This window comes from Pseudophryne corroboree, chromosome 5 (genome assembly GCF_028390025.1).
Source record: "Pseudophryne corroboree isolate aPseCor3 chromosome 5, aPseCor3.hap2, whole genome shotgun sequence".
NCBI lineage: Eukaryota > Metazoa > Chordata > Amphibia > Anura > Myobatrachidae > Pseudophryne > Pseudophryne corroboree.
The window spans coordinates 259,525,965-259,549,464 of NC_086448.1; the positions used below are offsets into that span (position 1 = coordinate 259,525,965).

The 23,500-nt window shown below is 43.8% G+C and overlaps 1 protein-coding gene across 2 annotated transcripts in view; it reads right to left on the reverse strand.

Annotated features, from left to right (window-relative positions):
- The window catches only part of GADL1 (glutamate decarboxylase like 1), a 604,742-nt gene that overhangs the window by 303,534 nt on the left and 277,708 nt on the right, over positions 1 to 23,500 (reverse strand). For both annotated transcript variants that reach the window (XM_063922280.1, XM_063922281.1), the window contains exons 5-6: positions 14,844 to 14,950; positions 14,512 to 14,627 (exon numbers count right to left, since the gene is read on the reverse strand). In XM_063922280.1, the coding sequence (XP_063778350.1) occupies positions 14,512 to 14,627; positions 14,844 to 14,950 (223 nt within the window). The remainder of the gene's footprint in view (positions 1 to 14,511; positions 14,628 to 14,843; positions 14,951 to 23,500) is intronic.

Genomic DNA, 23,500 nt, shown 5'->3' on the forward strand with positions numbered 1-23,500 from the left:
ATTCTGTGAGGAGACCTGCAAAACATGCACTGTGTGGGCCCCCGAAGACCGAGTTTGAGAACCTCTGCTTTAAGAATACCAGCACAGGAAGATCCCAATCAAGTCCCAGTGGAAAGAGTCATTCTGGTTTCCAGACCCAGTCCGTGTACATCCTGTCAGCTTTGAATCAGCTACTGCCCATGCCTGTCCCAGGAATCCAGTCATCCAGTGAAGCTAAGTCCTGGTTATAATTTTATTTATCTGGCTGCCAAGCCATATTGCCTAGTTTACATTCTTTGGCTATTACCTATACTTTCCATTGGTGAGAATATCCTAGTGACTATCCAGTGTTTGCACCATTAGCAATCACATTATTTCTGGTGGTTTACCATCAGTTTCTGTACCCTGTTAGTTATCAGCATTAGTCTAAATCTGCCTTATCCTGCCACCTCACACCATTGTGCAGATCCTGCGGTTCCCTGCTGGCTTTATAAGCTCTTACTTGCCTTGCCCAGGCTCCCATAGCAGTCTTGTCTATTATTAAAACCTGGGGGCATGTGAGTACTAGGCGGACCTAATCCTCCCGGGAAAGGCAGCTGCTTTAGGTGAAGTTTTTGGCTGCAGGAGGCTAAATGTCTGCTGGGCAAGAGTAACAGCACCACCCTGGTGGCGCCCCTAACATTATATTGCTGTGCTGGGTGTTATCAGCAATAAGATTGTACATACAAATGATTTGTAAATGCAACAATGCACAGGATGTAATAAGCAACTTGCTAAAATATTAACGTGAAGGAAGGGGGGGCCTAGTTTGCATGCCATAATTAGGTAATGAGGTGCTACTCTGCTTGAGACTTAATACAATATACAGGGGGAAAAAGATCCAGGTGCACTATCTCACACTAGCTCAACCTGTAATAACCAGAGGCATTTAGCATAATCCTGTCCAGGGCTATGAGCTTACCCACCGCACCAAGGTAGCCTCTCATTGGGTAAGTCCCTAACACTAACTACAGGGGTTCAGCTCCGGGGGGCAGGACACCCCAAAGCCACCCAGCCAGACAACTCCAGGGCACCGCAAGAGTGATACAAGTAAAGAATTAGATAGGTAGGAGCAGCTGATGCTGCATGTGTGAATAATGTGAAGAGTGAAAAAGAATGGTGTGAAAGTTTTACACATATATAAAACAAACTATAAGTGCCATAATGTATTAAAATAAATGTTAGATTGCGATGCCCCAAGGGTGTCCAGCCATGGCAGGTACAGGAAGCCCCGCGCCCCAGAGAATCCCCCCAATATTGACTGTCATAATAAACAAATGTAGGAGTCTTACCTCAGTGTGCTCATTCCACATATGTAAGCCGGAGTGCTGGGCCCTCTATTTAAAATCAGTGAGGGGTGGGGCAGGATGCTAAACTAGCAGAAGTGTCTCATGCCTTCAGATATATGTATGAATATATAGAATCCGTTGCAAAGGAAGGGGGGGCCTAGTTTGCACACCATAATTAGGTAATGAGGTGCTACTCTGCTTGAGTGCACCTGCATCTTTTTCCCCTCTGTATATTGTATTAAGTCTCAAGCAGAGTAGCACCTCATTACCTAATTATGGTGCCCAGCACTCCGGCTGGCATATGTGGAATGAGCACACTGAGGTAAGACTCCTACATTTGTTTATTATGGCAGTCAATATTGGGGGGGATTCTCTGGGGCCGGGGCTTCCTGGATCTGCCATGGCTGGACACCCTCGGGGCATTGCAATCTAACATTTATTTTAATACATTATGGCACTTATAGTTTGTTTTATATATGTGTAACACTTTCACACCATTCTCTTTCACTCTTCACATTATTCACACATGCAGCATCAGCTGCTCCTACCTAATTCTTTACTTGTATCACTCTTGCTGTGCCTTGGGTTTGTCTGGCTTGGTGGCTTTGGGGTGTCCTGCCCCCTGGACCTGAACCCCTGTAGTTAGTGTTAGGGACTTACCCAATGAGAGGCTACCTTGGTGCGGTGGGTAAGCTCACAGCCCTGGCCAGGATTATGCTAAATGCCTCTGGTTATTAAAGGTTGAGCTAGTGTGAGATAATGCACCTGCATCTTTTTCCCTCTGTATAAAATATTAAAGTGACAATGCACAAGGTGGAGACAATAAAGAAATATAGGCAGTGCCTGTGTGGAAATTCCACACCAAAACCTGAATACGAGGCTAGCTGGATCCAATCAGAAAAGCAGTCAGACAGGATCTCAGAATCTTGGATATTCAAAGCCTGACAGGTTCTCACTAAGAGCATGAACTCAGGATTCGGGCAGGACAGGGTACACAGGATTACACTGTGTGCAGTGATAGCAGGCTTGGCAACTGGAACAGACAGCACTAACTGCACAGATTCTAGATTCCACCAAGGAACAGGGACCGGACACAGGTACAAACAGGAAACAGGGAGCTTCAAGCTATAACCGGACTCAGGTCAGGGGCAGGTAGAGTAATAAAGGAATCAAGCCCCATCAGGATGGATGGAAAGCCAGACACAAGGTAATGGCCTAATTATCTGACGGGTGAGACTGCACAAGCCACACATACAGATGGAGCCTCGCTCATCTAGTCTTCTCTGCTGCGCCTAGGTGCACCAAGGCTTATTAGCATAAGCCTTTCATCTAATGTTCTCAGCTGCAATACAATACAGAAAGAACAATACAGCAGGGCATTAAGTCATTACAGCAGGGGATTAAGTCCGACTGCCCTGGCTCAATTAATCCTATTAAAGGGATAGATGTGGAGGGCTCCATCTGTACAGGAGAAAGGCTGCAGTTACACAAACAGGAATGAGCCACAGCGGTGGCTCATGACAGTCCCTCACTTTTTCACTCTTTTTCTATCTCTATTTTACATGGTATACTGTATATTGAATTGCATACAAATTAATAATTAGCTATTTTCAGTGACATATGGTAGGGTGAGGTAGTTGAGGCAGAGCTTTTCCTGTCATATTAACATACTATACAGTGCATCCGGAAAGTATTCACCGCGCTTCACTTTTTCCACATTTTGTTATGTTACAGACTTATTCCAAAATCGAATAAATTTATTTTTTCCCAAAAAATTCTACACACAACTACTACGGCTATATACGGCTATACAGCAAAATGTGCATGTCGGCGTTTCAGTGGCCTGCCACGCTCCTTTATTTTTTATGCAATGGTGTAGAAAGAAATTACATTGAAAGTTCAAATAGACCTGTACTGACACCTTCTAACATTGAAGTTATTAAAGCAAAGTACAAGTGTCAGCAGCGGTCTTTATGGATTAGCCCGGAGAGCATGAGGGGAATAAATGTGATCTGTTTAGGTTCAATCTCCTGAATGGTTAAAGTGAATACCCAAAGTGTATGGTGCTGCCCTGAATAATTGCATTGTGTGGCCACCCCAAGTCTAAGTCTATATGAATATCGGGGCAAACATATGGGATACATTTAATCAATGCATAGATTGTTACAACCATAATATTGTTTGGTAATATAATATTGTATCAACACATCACACCATCATTACTGCTAGCTGATTAACGGCGATTGCACACATTATTCCTCCTAAAAGTCAGTGGAGTTAACTACATGTGTAACATAGTATGTATATAACAACAATCTGATACTCTCAACTGACACCTACTGTTTTAGTGTTCGATTGATTGAATCTGTTTATACATGTGATCCCTCATATTACTCAATTGATGTAGCAATCTGGGTGGATAATACTTAGATGTAGCGCAGTAATAACAATATTGCAGGGGTAAAAATTCCTGGTTTGGAATCACACTACAGGATGTCAAATACAAGCAATTGATACGTATTAACAGATAACTGCGGGAGAAACATTGTTGCATTGTATTAACAATATAATATGCCCAGCTAGCTTGTGAACATAACTGTAGTCAAGATTGTTTCTAAATTACACCAACGAATAAACAGGTTGCTACATACTTTTAAGGGTCTCCAATGAGAGTAGTAATGAATACAACCATGGTTATACTGTGAACATGTATCACTTGCTTTTTCCACAATAGGATCTTAATATATTTAGGAGATTAAGTGATCTAACACATCACCGAACCTCAGTGGCTCTAATAGCATCTTCATTAATACACCGTTCAGGAGTGACAGGTGGGGTACCGCTTTTTAATTCTATTTGCACCCAAATTCGATCTTTTTCACTTAATTGTCTGTATGTGTCCAATATTTTAACCTTTATGTTTTGCTGTGTATTCCACGGAAAATGGGTCTTTTTAAAAAGAATAAGCAATAAAAGCTACATTTTATTAAGGTACAAGAATTCACTATAAATTGTGTTTGTGCACCCAACTAAGCAACCACTTCCTGGTTCTCTTTGTTTTTCTGTTTCAAATTATAGTTGTAATAGGACTGCACCCCCAGACAATAAGATCTACTAATAGATTTATGAATATTGGGGTCCGTTTGAAAGCTATGGTATAAGTAATCTATCTATTTCTCTAAGTGTGCAGATATATCTCTCTTGTCCTATCATGTATGGTAGAGTGGCTAGATGGAAGCCACTCCTTAGTAAAAAAGCACATGGCAGCCCGCCTGGGGTTTGCCAAAATGCACCTGAAGGACTTTCAGACCATGAGAAACAAAATTCTCTGGTCTGATGGGACAAAGATTGACCTCATTGGGGTGAATGCCAGGCATCATGTTTGGAGGAAAACAGGCACCGCTCATCACCAAGCCAATATCATACCTACAGTGAAGCATGTTGGTGGCAGCATCATGCTGTCGGTATGTTTTTCAGCAGCAGGAACTGGGAGACTAGTCAGGATAGAGGAAAAGATGAATGCAGCAATGTACAGAGACATCATGGATGAAAACCTGCACCAGAGCGCTCTTGACCTCAGACTGAGGCGACGGTTCATCTTTCAGCAGGACAACGACCCTAAGCACACAGCCAAGATATCAAAGGAGTGGCTTCAGGACAACTCTGTGAATGTCCTTGAGTGGCCCAGCCAGAGCCCAGACGTGAATCCGATTGAACATCTCTGATAGAGATCTGAAAATGGCTGTGCACCGACGCTTCCCATCCAACCTGATGGAGCTTGAGAGGTGCTGCAAAGAGGAATGGGCGAAACTACCCAAAGATAGGTGTGCCAAGCTTGTGGCATCATATTCAAAAAGACTTGAGGCTGCAATTGCTGCCAAAGGTATATCAACAAAGTACTGAGCAAAGGCTGGGAATACTTATGTACATGTGATTTGTTCGTTTTTTATGTTTAGTAAAGTAGCAAAAATCTAAAGAAAACTTTTTTCATGTTGTCATTATGGGGTATTGTGTCTAGAATTTTTTGAGAGAAAAAAATTAATTTATTCAATTTTAAAATAAGGCTGTAACAACAAAATGTGGAAAAAGTGAAGCGCTGTGAATACTTTCCGGATGCATAGTATATGCCAGAGTTTTGACTATAAAAAGTATATTAAAAATACAAACAATATATTAGAAATATATCTTCTTTGTATTATTCTAATCAGTTTTATAATCAAAACGCTGAAGTAAAAAGTCTATGACAGGTGATGCAGTGCCTCCCCTGCCTACCTTGTCTGCACATCTCTGATCAAAACTCACCAAATTTCCAGCAGTATACACTGTTGCACCTTTGTATAATGCCCACATGAAGTCTTGGGCTTATACATTGTGTGTAAATCTGGCTCTGGTACTAGGCAGTGCCTCCTGAGCCATTTACCTAACCGCATGTCCCTGGCTATCTTAGTACACAACATACAATCCTCTCGGTACGCAATTGTCTCCCCACAAACATGAGGGTATCCCTGTAGAATACATCAAAGACATGAAAGGACATATGGGGTTTAAATTAATGTCCAAAACAAACAAACAAGCAGGGGCCAATAGGTCTTTATCTGGTGAGTCTATTCTTGAAAACAGACAATACAATGTGTTTTCTTCCATTGTATTCCATACATCTTCTGAGAACTACAACTAGAGATCTAGGAGACGTTACATATTGTGACCACTGGCGGGTAAAAGTGGGCCCCCTAGTGGCCACTGAGACCTAGGCAGCCACCTGTACCACCTTATGGTTAAAAGAGTCATGGGAAAATATAGAAACTACACACAGATGGACAATTACCAAGAAATTAACTTATGACCTCAGTGCTGTAAGACAGTAATGCTAACTACTACTGAATCCATGCCTCAAACACACGTCATCATTTACTGAAGCCAATAATCTATTTCAGTATCTAACAGGGGTGTATTGGGATGGAAAACCAGCATGGGAAATGTATGATGGAAGCAGCCCTAATCAGGGTGCGGTCTGTTGAGGAGGGTGGGATCCCTCCTGAAGTCCTGACTGTATGCAATTGCAGTCTTCCTTGCCTCCTTTGTTGGAGTTGTGTCTGAGACCAGGGGTGCATTGAGAACTAAGGGGGACATTTACTCAGCAGTGATAAGAGCGGAGAAGTGAGCCAGTGGAGAAGTGCCCATGGCAACCAATCAGCACTGAAGTAACATCTTTAATTTGCATACTATAAAATTATACAGAGCTGCTGATTGGTTGATGGGGCAACTTCTCCACTGGCTCACTTCTTCGCTCTTATCACTGCTTAGTAAATGTCCCCCTAAAAGTGGCCCTATAAAAATTTGTAGAAGTGGCCCAATATGGGCAGCACAAGAGGTATAACGTACCGTGTAGCCATGGCATTATCACTGGATGGCAGTGTTGCTGTACTGCAGAGATGGAATAACAGTATGAGTGGGGACAATACAGTGTACTGGGTGCAGTGGGCTGCTTGTCATGTGGGGGGTGAGGCCACATAACAACACACAAAACATGCCCCACAGACAGGTCAGCTTACCAGGAATCTTCTTGGTGAGCCTTATGGCCAATCCGCTCCTGGCATCTAATAATTCATAAAGACTGGTTATATTTTCCGTGCCTATAAATGAACACAGACACACACGTTTCCCCTCTTGATTTCCTTTCAGTTCGTTTAAATAAGGCAAATGCATCTACAACATATTTTCAGGGCCACCAAGAGTGCCATGGGTCCGGGTACTGAGGGGGCATGACCAAATATGGGAGGCATGGCCGCACCACCTCCAAACAAAAAGTAAAAGTAGTTTTCCCAGAGGGCGCCGGTGGCCGCACAGGGGGACATGGTGCGAAGAATCCATTTGCAGGGGCTTTCGCAAGGAAATTGACAGGAAGAGACCATTTGTGGGTGACAACTGACCATTTACAAGGAGTGACCGGAGAAAACGCAGGCGGGATCAACCGTTTTCAGGGAGGGTATCTGACGTCAGCTCCGGTCCCGATCAGCCTGCTCTCATCGCACTGGAAGAGTAAGTCCTGGGCTACACAGAGACTGCACAAAATCAGTTTGTGTAGCTCTGCTTCACATGTGATCACACACTTGCACAGCGAAAAAACACTCCCCCTGTAGGTGGTGACTATCTGATCGCAGGACTGCAAAAATCGCTGCCCAGCGATAAAATCAGAATTAGGCCCAATGCTTGGCCCTCCAACAAGTCTGAGCCCAATTAATTAGTACCCGTTTTCCTGTCTCTTGGCACCCCTGAATATTTGCATTGTGGGCCTGATTCAGATGTGGTTGTTCTTGTTGCTGCTATCTTTTGCTGTATGCAGTTGTTACTATGTGCTATAATGGGCAGAAGCTACCCTGAGCATAGGGACATGCACTGCTATCACATCGTTTCCATGCAGCGGCCTATAATTGCTGATACATCGGTACCATCATTGCAAATCGGAACACGTTGCAGAGTCTGGGTGCCTCTGAGGACGCACAGGCTGAACTGCTCTCCCGGTATGCAGAGAGCTCTCCAGTAGTAAGTAAGGTCACAACTGCTAGTTTTTGCACACCCTGAAAATGCCATCTGAACAGTCATGATACGCCTGTGTTTGGCTGACCACTCCGTTACCACCCCCAGACGCCGTCTTCCTGTCACTCACTCTGTGACTAATTCTTCGGTATCTATCTATCTATCTATCTATCTATCTATCTATCTATCTATCTATCTATCTATCTATCTATCTATCTATCTTTGTGATCCAAATGTTCCTTATTTCATAGCTTCTGTATATTGAAAACAAAAAGATAATTTTTTCTACGAGATGCACTTTTGCACAGAGCATCAGCTACTGTATATCAATATAATTCTGTCTTTCTCAGACAATAGCTTTCACATGAACAAGATGCTTCACTGATTTCAAATGTGTTGATAAAATTTAGATGGGTCTAAAGATCAATTGTATTGTCTTGAGCTAAAGTTTGCTCCATATGCACCTTGTATAAAATATAATCATTATTGGATACTGAAAATACTGAAAATGCACGAATGGAACCTTATGAAAATGCCATCAAAATACTGAATACAAATTTTCTATTTAGTTAGAAAGAAAAACAAAAAAATACCAAAACCCAGCTAATAGAAACATAAATTGTATCTGACTCAATCTGCATGACAGCAAATCTAATCTCTAATACATTTAGTAAGATAAGCAGTTTTCTAACTTATGAGTTCATTAGACATACTGTACTGTAATGAGCCTGAGTCTGAGTTGGATGCAAAGTATCTGTAATTGCAGGAAGCTGTGAAAGCCATTAAATACATTATGCTAATTAGGGATGAGTGGGTTCGGTTCCTTGAGAACCGAACCCCCTTGAACATCACGTCCCGAGTCAGGATCCGAGTCCGGCTCGGGTCTTCCCGCCAGACTCGGAAACCAGAACGAGGCAAAATGTCATCATCCCGCTGTCGGATTCTTGCGGGTTTTGGATTCCATATAAGGAGCCGCGCCTCGCCGCCACTTTCACTCCAGTCCTGGAGAGTGTAGCAAGAGGACATGTCTCCTCAGTGTCTGTGCAGAAAAGTGGGGTGGTGACCTGCTCTTTTGTGTCATTCCAGTGCTGTCTTGTGCTGCATCAGTCCAGTGGTGGTGTGTTGTGCTGCATCAGTCCAGTCACAGTGGTGGTGCCCTCTGCTGCCATAAATCCAGTGCTGCTGTATAAGTCCAGTCCAGTGCAGTGGTGCTGTCTTGTGCTGCATCAGTCTAGTGGTATTGTCCTGTCCTGCCCTTAGTCCAGTGGTGCTGCTGTATAAGTACAGTCCAGTAGTGCTGTGTTGTGCTGCATCAGTCCAGTGGTGGTGTCTTGTGCAGCCATAAGTCCAGTGGTACTGCTGTATAGGTCAAGTCCAATGGTACTGCCGTAGAAATCCAGGGGTACTGCTGTAAAAGTCCAGTCCAGGGGTACTGCCGTATAAGTCCAGGGGTACTGCTGTAAAAGTCCAGTCCAGGGGTACTGCCGTATAAGTCCAGGGTACTGCTGTATAAGTCCAGTCCAGTAGTGCTGCCATATAATTCCAGTGGCGCTGTCCTGTGCTGTATATGATATTATTTACTCCAAATAAAGGGGTTATTAATATTTATTCCAAATAATTTTTACAGGGTTTGCCCTGTGTGGTTTAGGGGTACACTCTCCTGTGCCGTAATTGTAATATAACTCCAGAAAAATAATGGAGAACAAAAATTTGGAGGAAAAAATAGGGAAAGATCAAGAACCACTTCCTCCTGCTCCTGCTGTTTTTTAGGAGCTGTTGTTGCTGCTGGGAGTCGATCGTCATCCCAGAGGGGAAGTTGGAAGACCACTTCTACTACTTCAACTAAGCAATTGACTGTCCAACAGTCCTTGATGAGGAACATGAAATATGACAGCAGTCATCCTGTTGCAAAGCGGATAATTGAGGCCTTGACAGATATGTTGGTGTTAGACGTGCGTCCGGTATCCCCCATTAGTGCAGTGGGATTTACACAATTGATGGAGGTAGTGTGTCCCTGGTACCAAATCTCATCTAGATTCCACTTCACTAGGAAAATGATTCCTGGACTGTACAGGGACATTAAGAAAAATGTCCTCAGTGTCCTGAAAAATGCGGTTGTACCCAGTGTCCACTTAACCATGGACATGTGGACAAGTGGAGCAGGGCAAACTAAGGACTACATGACTGACAGCCAACTGGGTAGATGTATTGCCTTCCGCAGCAACAACAGCAGCGGCACCAGTAGCAGCATCTCACAAACGCCAACTCGTTCCTAGGCAGGCTACGCTGTGTATCACCGGTTTCCATAAGAGGCACACCGCTGAAAATCTCTTACGGAAACTGAGGGACATCATCGCACAATGGCTTACCCCACTTAGACTCTTCTGGAGATTTGTGATATTGGACAACGCCACCAATATTGTGCGTGCATTATGCATTACATGTGGGCAAATTCCAGCACATCCCATGTTTTGCACATACAATTAATTTGGTGGTGCAGAATTTTTTGAAAAATTACAGGGGCTTGCAGGAGATGCTGTTGGTGGCAAAAAAATTGCAGTCCACTTTTGACAATCAGCCACTATGTGCCACTCCTAGATGGGCCAGGTGTTTATGCCACACACTTGTGTCACTTAGCTTAGTCATCCAGCTACCTCATTGCACCTCTTTTTCTTATTTTCATGATGTGCTGTTTGGGGCCTAGTTTTTAAATGTGCCATCCTGTCTGACACTGCAGTGCCACTCCTAGATGGGCCATGTGTTTGTGCCGCACACTTGTGTCGCTTAGCTTAGTCATCCAGTTACCTCGGTGCAACTTTTTGGCCTAAAAACAATATTGTGAGGTATTTAGAATAGACTAGAAATGAATGTTATTGAGGTTAATAATGCCGTAGGATCAAAATTACAACCAAATTCTGTGATTTTAGCTGTTTTTGTGTTACGTTTTTTCGAAAAATCATACAGATCCAAAACCAATACCCGAAAAGGTGGTTTTGGCAAAACCAATCCAGATCCAAAACACGAGTGGGGATCCAGAAACAAAACACAAAACACGAAAAGTGCCCACCGCACATCTCTAATGCTAATACAGGTTGAGTATCCCATATCCAAATATTCCAAAATACGGAATATTCCGAAATACAGAATTTTTTGAGTGAGAGTGAGATAGTGAAACCTTTGTTTTCTGATAGCTCAATGTACACAAACTTTGTTTAATACACAAAGTTATTAAAAATATTGTATTAAAGTACCTTCAGGCTGTGTGTATAAGGTGTATATGAAACAAAAATGTATTCTGTGTGTAGACTTGGGTCCCATCCCCATGATATCTCATTATGGCATGCAGGGCCGTTTCTAGCCAATTTGGCTCCCAGTGCGAGATTTAAAAATGCCCCCCCCCCCCCCATTCACATAAGAAAAAATGCCCCCCCCCCCCATAGGTATAAAGAGGAAAAGTATGCGCGCGCGGAGCGCGAGGGGCAAGGGGGCGTGACCCCGTTAAAATGGGCGTGGCTTTGTTAAGATGGGTGTGGCCTCATCTGATCTCATCATCACGGCCACCACACGATAAAAAAAAAAAGTCCTCATTTTACACATTACAGCAGGCACGCGACCCCATTTTACACAGCACGGCAGGCAAGTGTCCCCATTTTACACAGCACGGTAGGCACGTGTCCCCATTTTACACAGCACGGTAGGCACGTGTCCCCATTTTACACATTGCGGCAGGCACGTGCCCCCATTTTACACATTGCGGCAGGAAAGTGTCCCCATTTTACACATTGCGGCAGGCACGTGCCTCCATTTTACACAGTACGGCAGGCAAGTGTTCACATTTTACACATTGCGGCAGGAAAGTGTCCCCATTTTACACATTGCGGCAGGAAAGTGTCCGCATTTTACACATTGCGGCAGGCACGTGCCCCCATTTTACACAGTACGGCAGGCAAGTGTTCACATTTTACACATTGCGGCAGGAAAGTGTCCCCATTTTACACATTGCGGCAGGCACCTGCCCCCATTTTACACAGCATGGCAGGCAAGTGTCCCCATTTTACACATTGCGGCAGCACGTGCCCCCATTTTACACAGTACGGCAGGCAAGTGTTCACATTTTACACATTGCGGCAGGAAAGTGTCCCCATTTTACACATTGCAGCAGGCACGTGCCCCCATTTTACACATTGCAGCAGGCACGTGTCCCCATTTTACACATTCCGGCAGACAAGTGTCCCCATTTTACACATTCCGGCAGGCAAGTGTCCCCATTTTACACATTCCGGCAGGCAAGTGTCCCCATTTTACACATTCCGGCAGACAAGTGTCCCCATTTTACACATTCCGGCAGGCAAGTGTCCCGATTTTACACATTCCGGCAGACAGGTGTCCCCATTTTACACATTCCGGCAGACAAGTGTCCCTATTTTACACATTCCGGCAGACAAGTGTCCCCATTTTACACAGTACGGCAGGTGGTGGGGGGGGGGGGAGGGAGAGAGAGAGAGGGAGAGGGGCTGACTTACATTTGAAGAGGTTCTTCCCGCTCTTCAGCCGCCTCTCCCTCGTCTGCGCAGCGCTGGCCGTCTTGGCTCCCCCTTCTCCCTCCTCCCGAGTGTCCAGCTCGGGGGGCGGGATTTCGCGGAATGATGCAATTGCGTTGTGACGTCACAACGCAAATGCGTCATTCCGCGAAATCCCGCCCCCCGAGCTGGGCACTTGGGAGGAGAGGGGAGGGGGGTTTGAAAGTGCTCAGGAAGTGCCGCGGCGGGCGCCCCGTGCGGTTGCACGGCTCGCCCGCCGCAAGAAACGGCACTGATGGCATGCAATTATTCCAAAATACGGAAGATCTGATATCCAAAATACTTATGGTCCCAAGCATTTTGGATAAGGGATACTCAACCTGTATGAGTATACTATGGCTTCAAGCGGGAAGTCGCACCACCCACTGTTCTTCCATCCGCAACTGTCATTAGTAGCGGCACTTGCACCCGCCCCATGCTGTATGCAAGAGGTCTGTTAGAAGTAGGCATCACTTTGCTGTACGTGCGCCTCACAATAGTACAGAGTTCTGACTACACTCCCATGAGATGGATCACTTTAGTGCAACTACAACGTCTGTTTCATGCATGGAGAGATCAGTCAACATCTATCTGACACCAGCAGTACCCGGAGATAGGCAAAAATGTGTAAATTCGCTTTGCGTGCACAGTTTGTGAAAATTCACTATTTATAGCCATGCACAAGGTGTATCTGACTATAAGAATCAGGCCCAAAGTCCTTTAGATCCTAATATAATTATGTGCAAAAACTAAATGACAGCATGTATATTTTAAGGTATACATTAATACCAAGGGAAAAGTTAAACAAATTGTAGCTTTAAACTAAACTAGCTGTAAGTACAGTATAGCAAATTAACTAAGCCTTGGAAAGAGAGATAACGTACCAACCAACCAGCTCCTAAGTGTCATTTTGACAGTTAGGAGCTGATTGGCTGGTACTTTATCTCTGACCACTTTATCACGTCTCCAGGCTTAATACATCTGCCCCAAAGTAATGTTTTGTCAATGAATCATTTAAGGAATAGACTTGTCAGAAAATATTTAAAATTGCAGAATTCTAACTATACTGTGGGGCAGATTTAACAACAAGAAGTGATATTCTTGTTATCATTCGTTATGAATGATAAATGGTGCTCCAGCTAATCAGCCTCTAACTGTCATTTTTCAAACTCATGACAGTTATTAGCTGATTTGCTTGGGCACCATTTATCATTTGTAATGAGTGATGACAAGAATAGCCCTCGTTAAGTCTGCCCCTGTGTATTGTAAATGTACTGTATCTCCGTTCTTTCTAACATCAATTACAAATGGGAAATCTCCTGACTGTATACTAGAGATGAGAGGTCTGGTTTTGTTGAAAACCAAATGCACCCGAACTTTGGGGATCCGAGTGGATCCAAGACCTATCTCTGATCCTTTTTTTGGAATTTAAGTGGACAGAGTCCCAAGTTAGTCTTCCACTGAGCTGAAAACTCAGTTTTAAAAACCAAATCTGGGGTTTTGGATGGTATATAAGTCCCTCCCTTGTGATTTCAGGTGTCATTTTACTCAGGAGAGTGCATGGTGCGTTGGAAAAATTGACTGAAAATTTATGTTATTGATGTTAATACTATAGGAAAAAAATACTGTAGGTCCAAGGTACATAATTTTAGTTGTTTTTATAATTTTTTAAAAAGAAATTCAGATCCAAAACCAAACACAAAACACGTATGGTGGATTTACAAGACCAAAACACAATGATTTAGAACCAAAACATGGATGTCTACGCACATCTCTACTGTATGCAGTACCACTCCCCTACAATGTATAAAGGGGTTTACCCATGAGTGTCATCACAAAGGTTCAGTGCTTGGAACTTGTTTTATTTTTTTCAATAGTCTAAAACAGTGGTTCTCAAACTCGGTCCTCAGGATTCCATACAGTTCACATTTTCCAGGTCACCTGGCAGGTTCACTGCATATCACCAACTGCCACATTGTAAAAATTCACATGTGACCTAGAAAATATGAACTGTGTGGGGTCCTGAGGACCGAGTCTGATAACCTATGGTCTAAAATAATCAGTTGATCTCAAAAACAAAAAGACAAAGCATCAGGTGAGTACTGTACCTCTTCTGAAGCAAACATGACAAGCCGGGGAGCAGATGACAGTCCGTTCTCTTTTATGTCAGGACAATATTTGTACCTTGCTAAATTTACAGCATACATATTGGACACTGAGCCACCTGGAGACAAAAAAAATAAAAAGGTCTTTATTTTTGGTTTTTCATAGGTATACAAAACGGTTAAACTAAGTTTCGTCAAGTAGCAGCGTAGAAACAATGACCCGCTGACACCATCTAAAAAACACTATAGATAAAGTAGATTGAGAAAAGTCACTCATTTACTTAAGCTGATTACCTTTACCTTTAATTTGCTAGGTGTAACTAGTAGTAACTTACCTGGACTAAATATACCATCACCTTTCTTCCAACCTATAAATTCCGTCATTTTTAACAGAACAGCCTCTTCAATTAGAATAAATACAGGGGACACTTCATAAGTATATCTACAAGAAAACACATAATGGATGTGGTAAATAAAGGAAAAAATGGTTGTAATGTTTGCTGCATAAAAGAGTTTTAGAATGCTCATTAATGTATTTTGGACTAGGGGTTAGTTATCATAATGGTAAATGTTTATGTACTAAGACACATGCCTTGTTTGATTTGATATTATGTCTTACTTGGAGAAGTCTCCACAATGGCTTTAATTTTCAGAAAAAAAAGCACCCCTTCAAGTATCCGGACTTCCATCAGCCATCACATTCTGTAGTCATACTTGCAGGCTCCTCTGTATCTTTAAATGCTCATTTAACTGAAGGGAGAAGGATTTGCCATTTGGAATGAGCTTTACGCATTTCATTGTTGTAGGAATACTGGCTGCAGCTACCCACGAAGAGCTCTACTGTATGCAAACAAAGAGCTGATATTTTCTGCAAAATCTTCTGGAAACCACAAGATACAGAGCCGGACTTAGCTATAGGCAGGCTAGGCATTTGCCTAGGGCATCCAAGCATGTCTAGGGGCATCCTGCATATCCCTACAATATCTCAAGCTGGGAGGGACAGTCTGTAAACTATCTGTTACTTTCTAAATGTATTCAATCAGTACTTGTATACACTGCTGTTTTACATGTGTCAAGCAGAATGCAGACAGTCCCTTGAACTCCCTCCAACATGCTGGAATGCCCCTGACTTGTGAGACCTCAGACAGCAGAAGCCCGGTAACTGCAATTCCTGGACCTGCAACATTTTCACTGACTATATAAGGTTATTACTCCTTATGATACCGCATTTGTATTTTGGATGACTGCTCCACATAAATCTGACATCACCTATAATGCTTGTGCACATGGGGAGGGGGACCCGGCTATCCTGTGTCCCTTATCCCTTTGCAAACCCTAGGTGTCTGCAGGGATATAACATGGGCAGTGTTCTCCCCACACTTTATTTCTCAGTCAGTCCATGCCGTAAAATTCCCCTTCCATACAGTACTGTAACGTGGTCAGTAAGATTCGTTGTGCTATTTCTATATGAAACGTCAGTGCAGCGTGACTTTCAGAAGCGTCAGACTGGAGGGCAAGCATATCGTTCCCGCAGTATAAAATAAAGGTTGCCGGGAGTAACAGGCATCAGTAAACACACTGAACAGTGAAGAGAATGGACAATTGTTACATGTTTGATACTGGTCTTTTTGTATAACCAGCAAGTATAGCAGTATCTGGACTTTGCTAACATCTGTGGGGGTAATCCTGACTTGATCGTAGCTGTGTTAATTTAGCACAGCTATGATCAGGAACACAGACATGCGGGGGGGGGGGGTGCCCAGAACAGGGCTAGCCCGTCCCATATGTCAGTCCCTGCACCATCACAGAAGTGCAAAAGCATCGCACTGCAGCGATGCTTTTGCATTTCAGGAGTAGCTCCCGGCCAGCGCAGCTTTAGCGTGCTGGCTGGGAGCTACTCGTCACTGCCCTGGTTGCAGTGGCTGCATGTGACGTCACCCAGCCGCTGCAGCCCGCCCCCCGCACGGTCCGTCCACGGCTGCGTGGGCAGACCGTGCCCACAAAACGGTGGCCAAGCGCAGCCGTGCCGCCCCCTCCTGCCCAGTGACCGCCTCTGCCTGTTAATCAGGCAGAGGCGATCGCTAGGCAATGACAGCTGTCAGCCATGTGCTGGCACACTGTGGCACTGGTGCATGCGCTGGTGCACTGTGGCGCCGGTGCATGCGCAGTTCTGATCTGATCGTTGCGCTGTGAAGAACTGCAGTGAGCGATCAGGTCAGAATGACCCCCTTTGTCCGTCCAGCAAGCTAAAATAAAGGATGAGGCTTGCAAAGGACGGCATACCATGTGAGGTCACATCCCTTGTATGGGTGCCCCTTTAATGGGTGCGAGCGCAAGCACTCACCCATCCTGCCACCCCCATCTCAAAAAATGCAGTCACCGATCTAGGGAGCTGCATAGGTGCACAAACTGACGCCAAGCACGCCAGCAAGCAAAAGTAAGTTTTATTTTAAAAAAACCTACTAGCATTACTAATGTGGGGCATATGTGTAAGGTGCATTACTGTGTGGAATTATGTGTATTATGGGCATTAAATTTACTGTGGGACATTATGCAGGGTTTAACTGGACCACAGGGTATGCAAGGTGGGCCCCACTGTCTGAGTGTTGCTGGATCAGATGTAGAATTAGTGGCGGTGCTAGAGGGCACCAGTCAAAATTTTGCATAGGGCATTAAATTGGATAGGGCCGGCTCTGACAAGATACCAAGGGTAGCACAATCAATATTAAACTGCTGTGGTTCTCATTTACACAGTGCTCTGGATGTTTAAACCGTAACTTTGAATGCCACTTACAGTAGTACATCAACCCAGTGCACAAGAAATACTCTCTGCTCATAGGAGATACCTCCAAATTCTACAAGTGCCAAATTGAAATTTCACATGAAAAGTCCACCCCACACTTTGTAATCACCCATTCATTAGTTGGATTAAACATTTATTAAGTTTTTCACCTTAAAATAATGCTTGATTAGCTTCATTCATGACTTATATTAATCATATCAGTATGCATTTTCAGTTCTCTCCATTAAAGTATTGAGAGGAATGGAAATTGCTTTTGTACATCAAGAAGTATCTCCTTAGACCAGATCTAGCATCTTATTCAGAGGAAACGAAAATGACAAATCTCGTTTTTGTCTCTGATTTACAAAACTAGATAGATCAGTGCACCTACTCAGCAGCAGGAACTCCCTTAATTCACCCAACTCTTACCAACGTCTGGCATATGTTTCTGCTACTTCGCAAATACTGATATCATGCTCCATAAAGCCATGCACTTCAATCAAAATTTGGACCATAATTGCATATATAAAAACAACACCTATGCACGTGGCACTGGAGAGCCAGAGAAGCATGTCCTCAAATTAACCTTTGTAAAAGCACAGATGTCAGTTACAGTGACGGGCGGTCAGGTAAGGCAGAGCCTTTCCTGTCATACTCCGGTATACTCCAGAGTTTTGACTATAAAAAGGATATGAAAAATACAAAGCATATATTAGAAATATCTTCTTTATAGTATAATAATTTTCATAGTCAAAACGCTGGAGTATACTGGTCTATGGGGGTTATTCAGAGTTGTTAGTAAACGAAAAAAGTACACTAATGGGCAAAACTAATGTTGAACAGCAGGTGGGGCAAATATAACTTGTGCATAGAGATAGATTTGGTTGGAGTGTGTTCAAACTAGGGATGAGTGGGTTCGGTTCTCGGGGAACCAAACCCACTCGTACATTGCGATCTGAGCCAGGATCCGAGTCCGGCTTGGGACTTCCCGCCTTCCTCGGATCCCGAAGCGAGGACGAACATCATCTACCCGCTGTCGGATTCTCGTGGGTTTTGGATTCTATATAAGTCATGGAAAAGTAACGGTTGGATAGCAGGGTACAGCGAGTAGTGGTCAACTGGAAGTCCTCAACCTGGTCCCCAGTAGTCAGCGGAATACCACAAGGGTCCGTACTCGGGCCACTACTGTTTAACATATTTATCAATGACCTAGAAATAGGCCTGGAAAGCACAGTGTCAATCTTTGTAGATGATACTAAACTGTGTAAGGTAATTAACTCGGAATTGGATGTGGAGTCCTTCCAGAATTATCTATCTAAACTTGAATTCTGGCCGTCTAAATGGAAAATTAGGTTCCATACAGACAAATGCAAGGTTATGCATTTCGGGACTAAAAACAAACTCGGAGCCTACATATTAAATGGGGAATGACTCTAGGGGAAACAGAATTGGAAAAAGATTTGGGGGTACTCATTGATAATAGGCTTAACAACCATGCACAATGTCAAAGCGCAGTAAAGAAGGCAAGTAAGGTGCTAGCGTGCAGAAAACGGGAAATTGAGACAAGGGACTCGGATGTAATCCTGCCGCTGTATAAAGCATTGTTACGTCCTCACCTGGAATATTGTGTTCAGTTTTGGCCACCACTGTATAAAAAAAGATATCAGTGAACTCGAAAGGGTTCAAAGGCGAGCTACTAAATTGATTAAAGGCCTAGAGTGACTGGATTACGAGGAAAGGCTTACTAGGTTGAATATGTATACACTAGAAAAGAGGCACCTAAGAGGAGATATTAGTAATATCTTCAAATATATAAAGGGACATCACAAAGAGTTATCAGAGGAATTATTTATTAAAAGAACACAGTTTTGGACACGTGGGCACTCGCTGCGGCTGAAGGAGAGAAAGTTCTGAATGCAACGGAGGAAAGGGTTCTTCACGGTTAGGGCAATAAGGATTTGGAATTCCCTGCCAGGGAAGGTGGTAATGGCGGACTCTGTAAATGGATTTAAAAAAGGAATAGATACATTTCTGAATGAAAATGATATCCAAGGTTATAATATTTAAAATATCTACATAGTTAATCCGGGGGTAATATGAGTTATAGTAGTTAACTAGTCATAAAACATTACTCAGCGGGTATGTTGAATCCTCACAACTTAATACGGGTTGAACACAATGGGCAATTTGCCTCTATTCAAACTCAATTACTATGTTACTATGTAAGTCCCTGTGCATCGGCGCCATCTTCACTCTGGCTGTGGAGAGTGTACTGGATGGACGTGTCTGTCTCCAGCACTGTGTTGTCTGGCATGGCGTGGGGCGGGTGCTCTGTCTGCTGTATCTGAAAGGGGGGCTCTCTCTATCTGCTGTATCTGAAAAAGGTGTGCTCTATCTGCTGTATCTGAAAAAAGGGTGCTCTCTCTGTCTGCTATATGTGAAAAAGGGGTGCTCTCTCTGCCTGCTGTATCTGAAAAAGGGGTGATCTGTCCATCCAGGGACTCCACCCTAGTGTACAATTATAATAATAGAAGCTAAAAACAAAAAGCTTAAATTTATAATTATTATATATACGGTGTGTGTGTGTGTGTGTGTGTGTGTGTGTGTGTTTGTATGTATATATATATATATACAAATAGAAGGTCCCACACTCTCACTCAACACAGACGGCGGCTGGGGTGCCAAATCAAAGTCTAATCCAAAATAGTAGGATCAGACTCATTGGTACAGTACAGTATATCTCCACACTTCCGTGGAGAAAGATAGCACTCTCCAGACTTGGGTATTTCAGCAAAGAAAGTCATTTAATTGCAAACTTGGTTCCATAATATGAGTACAAGCAAAAATGCACATAAACCAAAAAAGTGGCTCACCAACGTTTCGGTCCCAGTGATAGGACCTTTCTCAAGGTGTATGCCAAACCGTCAATCCAGTCAATAGAGGTATCAATAGTAGCAAAACAAGGAAGGAACCAGGATCTGCTTACCTGCCTCCCAGGTCCCCAATTTATACCCATATGCTGATGGACGCTGGGAACATTGCGCCGAATGTGCCGATTACGTCACTTCCGGTGAAACCGGAAGTCCAATTCCGTCGGCATCGTGGTGTAGTAGAGAATATAATTAAAAGAATAACGGGGGTCTAGAGCAGTGTGCTGTATAGTAAATAAGCGTACATGAATGCTGCTGGTGTTTGTGAGGCGCGCCACTGCAGTGTGCTGGCGCGGCCTCGGTTACCATGGGAACGCGCTGTTCCGATGCGTCACTTCCGGTCTGTACCGGAAGTTGTGCGTTCCAGCTGAATCACATCGTGCGTGTCATGCCTGCATATGCACAAGGCTGACCAGTGTTAGGCATAGGTGAATGTGGGTATAATGGAGACCTGGGCGGATTGCACATAAGTGTTCATAGTATGCATGAGACAGTAATAATATCACTAATGAATTAATATGAAACCATAAGGCACTGGCAGATTTAAAACTAATGTGTAACACCAGCAATAGTGACCAGCAAACTCATCGATTGGATACCCCCATTGGACCGTGGCGGTGACCGAATACTGACTTTGAAAAGAAAAGAAGCATATTGGATACACAGACTTGACACTATTGCTCCGAAAGGAATGAATGAAAATAACCCGCTTTCCATATTTCTCCGATAGTATTTTCATTCCCAACACGTCTTGTCAAGACCTACTATGCTTTAGAGTCTCCAGCATTGGATAGTTAGCCATGTAAAACATATATTTCATCCCTCAGATAGTGGATATTTGATGGCAGAACGACACCATATTTATCCTATAATATCTATGTGTTAATGAACGGCTGATTATGGCCACAAACAAACAATTTCCTTTGAGAACATTAACTGGTATTCGTCAGATATTCTGCTGGTTTACTTAAATGTGCACAATCATGTTGTTGCCTCTTATACATACGGATATATTATTATTTAACCACTATTCCCCAAAAATTGTTGTTGATCACTATTGCTGGTGTTACACATTAGTTTTAAATCTGCCAGTGCCTTATGGTTTCATATTAATTCATTAGTGATATTATTACTGTCTCATGCATACTATGAACACTTATGTGCAATCCGCCCAGGTCTCCATTATACCCACATTCACCTATGCCTAACACTGGTCAGCCTTGTGCATATGCAGGCATGACACGCACGATGTGATTCAGCTGGAACGCACAACTTCCGGTACAGACCGGAAGTGACACATCGGAACAGCGCGTTCCCATGGTAACCGAGGCCGCGCCAGCACACTGCAGTGGCGCGCCTCACAAACACCAGCAGCATTCATGTACGCTTATTTACTATACAGCACACTGCTCTAGACCCCCGTTATTCTTTTAATTATATTCTCTACTACACCACGATGCCGACGGAATTGGACTTCCGGTTTCACCGGAAGTGACGTAATCGGCACATTCGGCGCAATGTTCCCAGCGTCCATCAGCATATGGGTATAAATTGGGGACCTGGGAGGCAGGTAAGCAGATCCTGGTTCCTTCCTTGTTTTGCTACTATTGATACCTCTATTGACTGGATTGACGGTTTGGCATACACCTTGAGAAAGGTCCTATCACTGGGACCGAAACGTTGGTGAGCCCCTTTTTTGGTTTATGTGCATTTTTGCTTGTACTCATATTATGGAACCAAGTTTGCAATTAAATGACTTTCTTTGCTGAAATACCCAAGTCTGGAGAGTGCTATCTTTCTCCACGGAAGTGTGGAGATATACTGTACTGTACCAATGAGTCTGATCCTACTATTTTGGATTAGACTTTGATTTGGCACCCCAGCCGCCGTCTGTGTTGAGTGAGAGTGTGGGACCTTCTATTTGTATTATTTGGATACACTCGGCTTGCTTAGTGTATCTTTTCCTGCACCCACTAGTTTTGTAGGATTTGAACTAGGTATCTGCACAAACACATATAGTGTTCATATACGCATCCGAGTCAGTGTGTTCTGTGCCCAGTCTCGTATAAAGGAGACTCAGATCTCAGTGACCACCAGTCTACTCTGTGTGCCTGTCCTCTACAGTCATACCGCAGTGGCGATGCCCAATTCCATCTGAACTTGGAAGCCAAGCAGTGCGGGCCCAGCTAGTACCGGTAAGGGAGACCTCCGGGAAGATTGGGTACTGTAGTCCAATACCACTTGAGACGTACTCCGTCCGGGGTACTAGACGATGGCACAGGGAGGTGTAGGCTTTCTTGATGACAATTTGTTGTCACAGGCTGAGCATGGTATTATATCACTGACAGATGACGATGCTGATAAAGTACTTTTCGATCAGATTGAATTTGACGCACTCCCCGCAGAAACCACTACTGATTTGTACCACCAGGTACTAAAACTCAGCAAAAGAGAAATTGACCTCAACCTCCACGGTCAATTTCTGTCTGAATATCACCGCAAGAAGCAAATCCCTAGAGGGTTTCGGGTCAACAATATCCCCACTATAGGGAGAAATAACCCCTCTTTCTGTAGCCGCTGGTGCGGTGTATTGAACAAATGTTCATTAGATTTAATGCTACTAGTCATCGAGGAAGTAGGCATTGAACTAAAGAAAGTCAGGACTCAGATCGATTCTTTCAATCATTCACATCTTTCCACTATTAGGAATGATAAAACGGGTAACTTCCTAGAGAAGTTAAAAACCCAAGTTGACAATTACAAGAAAGAGATCACTGCATTCAAGCGGAATAAATTGACCACAGTAGTCTCAGACTACCAGAACCACACGGTCTATAGGTGGTTACTAGGAGATTCACGACCCAGTAGACCACAAAGGGCCTTCCGACCACGACGACAGGGTCGACGACATTACGCCACCTCTGATACTGGTTCATCTGCCTCTGCATCAGACACAGACCATACCGACAGCCGTCGACCACACAATACAGCTTTTTTAGGCCAAAGCACAGACACAGGTCTACCGCCGAGCGGGGGACGCGCAGACCACATCCAAGGAAGGGGCGACGTATGGAGAAGCTGCAGAGAGAAAAACAAAACCTAGTCTTTAATCTGACCAGTAGACCTTTTGATGAGGCCACACTAAGCCTCCTCTCCCGTGGCTTGTCCTTTGTACCCACATGTCCCCACAAAACCTTTGATACTACCATCGACATGTATAAGTTTGGGCGCAAACTGAGATTACGTGAGCACTATGGTGAAAGCAACATGGAAAGTCGGT